General features: G+C 28.7%; 1 protein-coding gene across 2 annotated transcripts in view; it reads right to left on the bottom strand.

Annotated features, from left to right (window-relative positions):
* The window catches only part of GRIK2 (glutamate receptor, ionotropic, kainate 2), a 567,868-nt gene that overhangs the window by 121,721 nt on the left and 434,612 nt on the right, over window positions 1-11,535 (bottom strand). For both annotated transcript variants that reach the window (XM_004673729.2, XM_012722222.1), the window contains one exon: window positions 7,960-8,183. In XM_004673729.2, the coding sequence (XP_004673786.1) occupies window positions 7,960-8,183 (224 nt within the window). The remainder of the gene's footprint in view (window positions 1-7,959; window positions 8,184-11,535) is intronic.

Below are 11,535 nucleotides of genomic sequence, written 5' to 3'. Positions count from 1 at the left end.
TAAAATAAATTTTAACTAAGAAAGCATAATAACATTAAAGATAAAGCATCTCTAATTGATGAAGAGTATGAAAGGGTAATATACTTCTAGTCATCACTTAATGAAAGTATAAAAACAATTACTAAAAAAAGAACCAAAGAAATTTCTATGTGGTTCTCAGATTTAACCTCCGTTGCTGACTTGCATTTTGTATTAATTTTCTTTCATTTTTTTCTCAATAACTTCCTCGACATGACCCACCATCTTAGTACAAAAATGAATTCTTACAGGAATCTATAGCAGAAGGATAGGTAAAAATGTTACTAACCTAGTTGTCACACTATCATTTAAGAAAAACCTGACCTACTTCTCTCATTTTCAACACAAAGGCCTTTACATAGGTACTCTCCAAACACTGAACAAAATTATATGGGGGAAAAAACAAACTAGTAAACATTACTTTTTTGTTATTTTTGTTTCACCAATTTCCTTCACAGGTTCTACTGTTTCAAGGTGAATGTTTACATGAGGCTTTGGCCTCACTTAACTAGACACTATACATTGAAATATTTCATAAAGAAAATACAAAAAAAAATCTTAACTTGCCTTGCATAGTTTCAGACTATGAAAATCTTTCTTAGGTGACTGAGGAAAACTCAGTAAATCTAAGGGACTATTTTCCTGATGGCTATGGAAAAACAGAAGAGCGGTTTTTCTTTGAGAGTTAACACAGACAAAACAAGCTGGAGAGATGATTTATTTTAAAGCGATTCACAGAACTCTGCTGCAATGGAAATAGCTACCTAGAATGTGAAATATGGAAAGTTAAGTCTATTACTTTGGGAAAAGTGCTTGGTTTTCTTTATCTTGCTGATCTTTAATAGTTAACCTCATGAATTTTTTCTTATGGTTCAGGAAAAAAAAAGGAAAAGAAATTATTCACAGTTCTGTACATATCCCATTAGTTTAATTTGAATTAGCTAGCCAGAAACATAAAAGACATGGTGGTAACTGCCAAATATGACGTAAACCCCACTTCCATATCTTTCAAAGAAAAAAGCAATTTCATTAGGAGCACTGCTTCTCATCATTGGAGGTGTATGTGTGTGTGGAAAATGAGAGAGAGAGAGTGAGAGAGAAGTTTGTATTTCTTGAAGGATTCATTAAAAACCGATCTATCAGGCTATATTTAGTCCAGAGCCTATATAGCTTGTGGACACCTGCTCTATAATAATATTAAAGGTATTATTTTTTTCCTCCAGGAAAAGCTTATGATGGAGGTAACTTTATTATTCCCACTTGATAGGGAAGGGGGGAGAAAAAAAAACAAAAACAGATGTTCCATTTAGTAGCAAACAATAATAAATAATCTATATTGTTTTAGTACCATCAGTTTCCTAAGATAACTCTATACACTGATTTATTAAAATTAGTTTCTATGAGTCACTGAACTAGACACAATGTGGAACTTTTAAATAGAAAAAAGTCATCATAGGTTGAGCAAAGTTCTCAAGTGCTCATTGGCTACAATATTCATTAGTAAACACATTTGCAATGTCTAGACAGGCAGCTTTTTTTGTTTTGTTTTGTTTTGTTTTTTGTCTAGGCATCTTTGAATTCAAATCTGTTGGTGGAGGCTAGGAGAGATGCAGAGATAATTTACTCATAGGAGAGGGCTATCAAATTTCTATTATTTTATTACCACCAATTTTATGCTAATAATAAAAAAAAATAAATGAAAACTTGGAGATGTAGAAGTTTCTAAAAGATACTTAAGCAAGTTACTATTAAAAATGCTGACAAGCATTTGATTTCAGATGACTATATACCAAAGCACTTTAGTTTTGAATCCCAGTCTTACTTTTCTAAGTTTTTATTCTTATGTCTAGAGTTATAAAATTAATAAGTAAACCATATGCCTGTTTTCTCTTATGACAACTCTTCTTTATCCTATGCAGTTTATCAGTCAAAATTTTTATTGCCTCCATTATTTAGAGACCATATTTATCCTAGCTAAAAACAAGCACTTGATTTAATTTCATTTGAATTGACTTGGGTCCATTACTTATACAAATTAATATAATATATATATATATATTATATATATAACCTATATATATATATATATATATATATATAACCTGTTAGTGACTCCAGGTGTACTTTGTAAAGGTCAATATTATTGGAATCATTAATAAGAAAAAAGGATATATTATTTTATTGTGAATTTACCAAAAAAAAAAAATTAAAAAACTCCTCATCCAGTTTAAAGTACATTCAGTTTGAATCAATATTAACTTTATGGTCCATATTTGAGGTATTTGTTAATATAACAAGTTTTGTAATCTTTTTCACATGTATCTAAATCATGTTAGCAAAACCACACTATTTCAAACTAAATTTTCATTAATCAAAGAAAAATGTTATATGGGATGAGGAATAGCAGTAAATAACAGTAATGAATCCCCTGTGATTAATTTGAGTGAAAAAAAAATGACTAAAATATTAAAGCAAAATGTATCTAAAATTATAAGGGTAAAATTGTAAAGTTTTTATAGTAAGAGGTAGGTAAGCTGGTGGCAAAGGCACACAACAAAATTGGCATTTCATTTCAATGTGACAACAGTCTTTTGACAGCAGATTAGTTTAAAATTGAACATCTCGCCAAAACAGTTATCCATTTCCAAGTGCATAATAATTCATTGTTGCCCTTCATTGTACATTAAATGTCACCCATCATTGTGACAGGAATATAAAAGCTATTGCACACTAGTCAGTAACAAAGATCAAAGTTGTTAATTCAAGTACTTTGGACCTGGCTTTCTAAACTCTTACATCTTCAAAAACACTATGATTTGAACATCTTATTACCTCTGGGTGCCAAGAGAGATAACAAAAATTTTACAAGTATATGGACTCAGTAAGGCAACAGTTTGTCAGCCTGTGACTCCAGACCACTTAAGAGCCAAAACACATGTTAAACAGACTTGTAACAATAAATCCCTGAACAGATTATGAAACCATTCCTGCTACCTAATCAATAAATAATCCAGTATCCAAAGACCATCACACAAAGTAACTCATCTCAAAACCGTATAATAAATTCTGATATTCACTTCAATAGAAAAATGTTACGCACTTAACATACTGTCCATTTTTTATTTACTATGTTTGCTAAAACACCAGGTTAGTCAATGTTGTTTATATTTTTTACTTTTTCCTGTATATTATTAGTTTATTCATTTAAGAAAACTAAGAATTTTCATTATAGTGATAATTTTCATCTCTAGAGTTTTTTTTTCTTTTTAACAATTACAATCTCAGTAAGAATGCAAAACTCTCAAATGCTTACTGAACAATTTTTAAAATTACATCAATCCTGTTGGAAGGAAATGTGTGTTTCCTTATTACCTTCTTTTAAGTCTGATCTTCAGTAATTCACCTCTATAAAAAAGATATTAAGTCCTAGACAAAGATTTGCATGCTAAAATCAGAACATATTTGATTGTCTCAGAGACAACAATGGTTTAACAAATATATATATATATATATATATATATATATCATGGGAATTTAAACTGTCTTCCTTTAGAAGTGGACTCTATTATATCATTCTTTTCTTTTTTTTTTTTAACAAAAGAAATATTTGAAGCAAGGTGAAAAAGGACTACTATTATTAGCATAAAGGGTTGGTTACCTAACCAGACTATTTTATATGACTAATGGCCATCTCTATACTAATATACCTAGGTAAAAGGAAAACAAGAGTAGAAAGAGAAAGGAAAAGGTTTAGTGATAGAAATGATTAAGAAGTCCATCATGGACAGATTTCTTTCTAGTACTCTGTCAGAAAAAAGTTATTGTCAGAATACCTCTGCTAAGGCCATCCTATGTCTAGAATATAGTAGCTCAGTGTTATTTTTACTTTTTAATAAGAATGTTCAGCTAATTCAGAAAAGCATGCTGGTTATGTCATTATGCTACAAATAATGTGACTGTTTGCAAGAGTTTAAATTCTACACCCAGGAGACAATCAAGTGATTTTCATATATACCACATATCTCTTTGACAGCAGTTAAAAAATCAGCACATTTGTCAAATATTTTTAAGATAGCCATTCTTATAAATCAATATTTTAAAAAATCCATAATCATAACCTATCTTAATCCATTTTTAAAAATTCTAAAATTGTATCAATACGTAATTTATGGTAAAATTATTGTTAATACTGTTATATTGCAGATATTCAATTTCTCAAATCTAGAATCCAAATAACATTTTCTTCATAGTTATTTCTTTTATAGTTATAATTTCTTATAAGTGAACTAAGATATATTTGAAGGAAAATGTATCTAAAACATAATATTTATGAAACTAAGATAACTACAAATAACTGAGTTTTATTCAAGGTCAATATATAATTATTAGCAGATAAATGCAGCGATTGCAAATTTAAGAATGAAAAGAATACATCCAGCCATGTTTGTTTTTCGAACTAAGCTCTGATAAAATACCTAGAACTTTACATGAACTTCATAGACATTTACTTAATACACTAATAGATCATGGATATTTTTAATACTTTTAAGAAATCCTAATTATCCAGTGTTTAGTATATGTGCAACTGATACTCGACTTATCAAGTGAGTGATTCATGAAAAAATTAACCCAAAGTGGAAAAAAAGAAAATAAAAATTTTGCTTTGTACCTAGAAAAATATAGAATATTAATTTTAAAAATAGTAATATGAACAATACCAGTTGCTGACCAAAAGTATGAATTTTGATATTGAATTGATATTTTAGAACTTTTAAATATGATCTTCAATAGGAATGAAACACATTCTTGATAACTTAATGTCATTTGTCTTTTTTTTTCCCTTCCAGAATCATTAAGAGACAAAGTATACATAAGGATAAATAAAATGGCATATTTACTTTAATATCAGTAATGTAAAGTTCATTAGTGATCTTGCTATAGCATACGATGATCTTAATATATAAAATCAAAATGCTATAATTATTTTGAATTAATAGCAAATATTAACATGCCATTGAAATTAGATAAATTGTACAGTTTCAACTTGGACATTTTGTTTTTATTTACATCATGAATTTTTCTTATGGCAGTAAGAGTTCAACACCATGTCAAAATGAATTTTAATTCTTCAAATTCAATATTTTATGTCAATTTTAATTTTTATATAGGCTATTTAAGAATTGTTCCTGTAATCTAAGTTTTGGTGTGATTTTTAATTGACAATATTTATACAGAATTTTAATGATCTTGAAAATTATATAAATATCTAAGAACTGTAAAAGATTGATATTTTATGTTATACATCACTATACTAAGAATAACTAGCAGTCTTATTACTTAATAAATAACTTAATATTTTTATTTAAGAGGGTATCTGTTAATTTTCCATAAATTAAGACTGCACCTATTTTTAAGACTATTTTATATGGCTTTTTAATAATATTGAATAAAATATAGAAATAGAATTATTTTAAAATGTGTTCAATTAATAACTAATATATCAGCAACATTTCAAAATTTAAAAGTAATATAAAATGGCACACCAGCTACGATTATGTTCTAAAATGCAAAGACATAGTCTTTTCATGAAAAATTAATGCAGGTTATAATTTTATAGCAATAATCTATAATATTATTTGATAATTTATCAAAACATAAATGAAATAGTGTAAAAGCTAAATAAATATATTATCATACACGATGTCCTATTTGCAACCTAATTTTAAACTGGAAAATAATCCAGATTTTTTAGTATTTGTGTTTGAATCTGATTTCAAAATACCTGCATTGGAAAATTATGACTATAGAACATTCCTAATACAACCTTGCAATAACCAGGATGGTCTCTGTTTAATTTTCCATGGAACTTTCTATTACACTTACTTTAATTTGACTACATTCACAGAGTTGTCTCAAAATTATTTCAGAACCTTTCCTCAAGGTTTTATTTATATTTTTCCTGGGAATTTTGTTAATTTGATTGAAAAGGATCTGGTGTACCTGAAGATAGTAAAGGCTTTTTCTAAATTCTGGAGTATTGATATTTCTGTTTGTCCTAAGGACAAGATGTAGCATGCTTATATAATTATTGAATTATTTAAGCTATAATCCTTGAAATAATTTTTCAATTAATGTGAAATAGAATAGCTTCTTTTAATCAGTATAAAATATAATTGTTTCAAACTTACTTAATATTGAGATGTCTCCACAAGATAGGAGAAAAGCTGGAGTTAAAAGTTTATGAAATTTGTACTCTAAATTCTCACTATTGGGATAAAACTATAAATCTCAAATAATGATTTTAAAATAATTTACTATAAAGCTACAAATGTTATAAGTATATATGGTTCCAATATACAAAGTTTTGACCAAATAAAAATAATAATTGTCTGAAGGACTTAAGTGTTAATACTGAGTCAGTTAGGTAGAAAATTCTAAAGCTGTATGACATTTATGTATAAATATATAAACATATCTATATAACTGTAAAAATGCAAATATATCAAAATATACTGTATAATTATACTTTTATAATTAGCTAAATTATTATTAGGAAAAATAGATGTCTTCATTGAAAAAGGAATAGCTTAAGAAATGACAAATATCTTTAGCAATACAATGATCAGACTAAACTTTATAATATAACTAATACATAGGCCCTGTATATCTGATATTTAATTCTGATGAGAGGGAAAATTTATATAGTAATTCATTGTAAGTATAATTATCAACATCAAACAATTATATGTAAATATCGAATTCATTTTGATTTAAAGAAAACATTTTATAAGTTAAGGAATATAAAAATTCAATCACTATAAAGAATATGTAACTTTCAGAGTCACCAAGGTGACAGAGCTCTGAGTCATGAGGGATAGTTTTAATCACCTTAAGGAAAAAATAAACCATGCATGTTGAATTGATCTATATATTCAAAAATTTGATAGTGAGAAACAAATTAAACATAATTACAAATTTCTACTCCAGAGTAACAAGGAAGTGACAAGATCAAGATAGGTCACACAAACTTTAAAGGCTACTATAAACTATGTATTTTCCTATTAGCATCTGAATTTCTGATCCTATGATTACTGTGTGATAATGAAAATAAGGCATATTTAAGTGGCAATATATTAATTCTGTGGAGAAATGACCAATTTTATATAGAAAAATATGGTAGGATTTTTATGCTTGAAATGTTTATTTTCAATTAACCTTTGTTTTGCTAAAAAAAAAAACCCTTTAAATTTTACCAATTTGTTTTTCTTATGATTTATTAAAACAATTTAAATTACTTTAAAAATCTTTGAGGGCCCTCCCAAGTGGTACAATGAGTTAAAGAACAGCCCTGTGGAGCAATCCAAAGTCACTGAAGTAAGGGTTCAATTCCCAGGCACAGGAGATGACACATATGGCCAGGCAGACCTCTCCTGTCTCACTTACTGCTCCCCTCAGCAGTGTACTTCCTCAATCTTCCTGTTCTGCTCCCCACTCTGTCTCTGGTGAATCCTCTCACCTCCCACACCTCTGCCCTATACCCCAGTTCTTGTGTGTATAAATAATTAAACTTTAAAAAAAATTTTGAGATTTATAGGTTTATATGAAATCTTTGAGTTACTAAAGCATACTATTTTTGCTGTCTGGTTCAAAATGAGAAAATAATTGATATATCATAGTAATTCAGACTATTTTTAGATTCCTATCAGGCATAATAAGTTCTAACACCCTGATAGCTTACTGACACAACCAGCATGCTTTCAGCCCAAAAAAGGCATCTTAGTGCAGTATAATAAGTTATATTACTTTTAAAAGCTTATTATCCTTAGCACCCCATGGGTAATAAAGAAAAAGAAAAGTAAAGTTGATTGTGACTTTTGACAATTATTAGTTAGAAAAAGGAGGTAACAATTGCCAAAAAAATCACAAAAGTGAGCATGTTACCTGGCTATGACAAAGAGCACACAACTGACACCCAAGTAAGCCAGCAGAATATACATCCAGATATCAGGGGAGAGAGGATTCAGGAAGGAGAAGACGCCTGGGTTTGTACCATTGGGCTTGCGGTACAAAATACTTATTCCAAGTGTCATAAAGGGCTTGGAAAAGTCGATGACCTTCTCTCGAACATAGGTAATAGCCAGTGGAGCAACAGCAAGGTCAGCTTTCTGTAAAGAGAAACAACAAAATATTTTTTTTGGATTCTTAGTCACAAGACAAAAAGAAGTTAGTAACCAAATCAAACAAAAGAAATCCTTTATCCTTAAGAATTGTTTCAGTGATTATATTAACATTTTAAACATTCTTTACTCAGATATACAGCATCTGATTCACTGTTGTTCATTTCTATGTGCTTCTAGATTAGCAAAGCAGCAACTGTTGCAAGAATATTTAAAAAGAAAAAGCTGTACAGAAAGAAAAAAAATTTGAAGAAATTGCTGTATGTTAAATACCTGAATTATAATGCTACTGAAGCATCTTATACATTTTAATTTAAAAGCAAAAATATCATTTCATATCAATTGTAATTTTGTAAGTGTTTTGGTTAAATTCTAAACAATAATTACTATCACAGATTATTTTACTTATTAATAATAGAGAAATATTGTTCTCATTTTAAAACTAAAGAGAATAGTGAAAAAGGTTTTAATCATTAAATAGTTAACATTATGAAAATCATCTTTTAATGTGATTGTTTTCACTGCCCTTGAGATTTTTTTTATCCCTTTAATTTGTTTTATATTAGTAAATGAAAATTCTTGCAGCCTTGCCTAATTCGAATTAGGAAATGAGTTTTTCAATTTTACAAATTTGTTAATTTTCCACGGTAGCTTAAATATGTTAAATTAGTGCTTTTCACTCATCATTTTATAACCATCTGTCAGGAATGAACTTAAGCTCCAATATATTGAAGAAGTAATTACAATATTTTAAAGAAACAAAGCGTCAGTTCTAATCTATGATGGGATCTTTCTATATTCCCTTTGTTTTCAGAAACATATTAAACTTACAGAGACTATGTACCAAATGCTCACTGTAGAGAATTACACAAAAAGATACAACATAATACAATCATTGTTATAGTACTCAAAGAAATCTCTCAAGGGTTTAACTTGATATATTATTTGGAGTATGTATTTTCAAACATATATGTCTTGAGGTAGAATGCAAAGAAATCACTCAAATTCCTGTGTAGAGTATCTTTGGTGTACCAATAGGTAGAGAAATACATTACTGAGACAAGGCAAAAAAAAACAAACAAACCAAAAAAACCCCAAAAAACAAAAAACATGTCTTCAAGGAATTGAGAAAAGTATCGTCATACTTGATATTTATAAATCAAGAAATATTCAGTAACAAAATTGTACTTGTTATGCAGTAAATTCTGTGTTAAACATACTACCTGATTTGCCACATTTAATTCAAATACAACCCTATTTTTATTCTCATTTTAGATAAGTAAACAAGATGTTAAGAACTTGTTCATTGTTACAGAGCTAACTGAACTTTAGAACCAGGCCATAAAACAGGGCATATACCCAAGTTACAGAAAATTATAGCTAGACCTAAATAACTGTGACATATAACTCAGACATCAGGAATCATGAAAACATCAATCACCTTTCATTCACGAAAGAGTTTGTAGAAATAGAAAGGAAAGTGTATGCATTCAATATCAGTGATAAATTATAGTCTGAGAATTTAGGGGTCAAGTTTGCTCTTGTTTTAGATGCTAAATATGAAACAATTTATCTATGTACTAGTTTGCTTTGTAATCTACCTCTATGTACAAATATAAAAAGCAAAATTTTATCATAAGCAAAACATAGAAGTGAATATACTTTAAAATGATTAAAATATTTTAAAATCCATGCATATGTCAATAAAAGGAAAAAATTAAAATATACATTAAAACTTTTATTTTAAAAAAATACATCAAATTTCAAAATTTACTTGATATGAAAAAAATGACCAAAAATTACATAGAAAATACTTTCAATTATAAGAGAAATTAGTGACTTAAAAGACATAAAACAGATACTTTCAAACATTTAATTTAAAAAATTGATCAACATCCTGTGGTAAATGCATTTAACAAAATTATTATTAAGCAATACAAATAAATGAGCTATTAAGGCATAAAATGAAAGAAACCTAAAAGTGAAAGATGCCAGTCTGAAAAGGCTACCTACACAATCTAAGTTTACAAGTATATGCCCTTCTGGAAAGGGAAAATGATTGAAAATATGTTTTCCAAGGACTTTGGGAAGAAGTTAGTGATGAATATATGGAACATGGAACATTTTTAGGATGGCAACATCAATCTAAGATGGGTGGGTAGGTGACAAATTCATTTGTCAAAATTCATAGGACTGTACAATGCAAAGTGTGAACTGTAATGTAAACAATGAACTTTAGAGAAATTAAAATAACAATAATGGTTCACCAATGGCAACAAATGTACTATAGTAATGGTAGCTGTTTACAAATCGGTAAGCTGTGGGGGGGGTGTAGGCTTTTTACATACTTTCTACATATCACTTTTTAGATACCACTTCAAAATTAAGCAGTAGCTAATTGCATACCAATTGTTTCTTAAAACACTTAAAAATGAGAACCAACTTGAAGGTATCATATTCTCTAACTTCAAATACTATTAAAATGACAATAATCAAAATAGTATTGTATTGTAATTTTTTTTTTTTAATAAAAGACACACAGATCAAAGGAAAAGATTTGTCAGTCCAGAAATAAACCATACATGCATGGACTACTAATTTTCAACAAAGACAAAAACAAACAATGGAGAAAACAACATATATCTTCAATATATTGTGTTAGGAAATCTGGATAGTCACATGCAAAATAAAAATAGGTAATTAAGGCCATACACAAAAATTAACTCAAAATGGCATAAAAGTCCTTGATGTAACAGAAAAATTACAAATATTAAAAAGGAAAAACAGATCATATACTCTACATCACTAGGACTTAATTTTTGAGGACTTAGTTATAGCAGCAAGGAAGACAAAAGGAAAACTAAATGGGAAGCTAACAAAAGCTCATTTGAAGTGAAAACCATGTGATCAAAATGAAAAGTTACTCGACTGCATGGAAGAAGACACTAGCACATCATACATCTGACAAGGAGTTAATATGCAAAAATATATAAAGAACTCTTAAACTCAATAACAGAACAATGTGATTTTATGGACAGAGGATCTAAATAGACAAATAAATGTCCAACATGCACACAAAGGAATATCATCTCACACCTCTTAGAACGATTATTCGAAAGTAAATGAAACAAAAGGGTTAGAAAGAAAGGAAACTTTGTATGTTGTTAAGAATATAGTAATCTTGCTTTTAGAAAAAGTCAGGGTCAAAACAGTTGAACAAATCTATTTCAGTAAAAGAAAAATAAATAATGAGGGAGGGAAAGAGAGAGAGAGGGAGGAAGGGAGAGAGGGAGGGAGGGAGGGAGGCAGGGAGGAAGGAAGGAAGGAAGGAAGGAAGGAA

Source organism: Condylura cristata, unplaced genomic scaffold (assembly GCF_000260355.1).
Source record: "Condylura cristata isolate star-nosed mole 26May11 unplaced genomic scaffold, ConCri1.0 scaffold00001, whole genome shotgun sequence".
Classification (NCBI taxonomy): Eukaryota; Metazoa; Chordata; class Mammalia; order Eulipotyphla; family Talpidae; genus Condylura; species Condylura cristata.
Note: the sequence above shows the minus strand (reverse complement) of the source record. Positions and strands in the feature narration are given on the sequence as shown.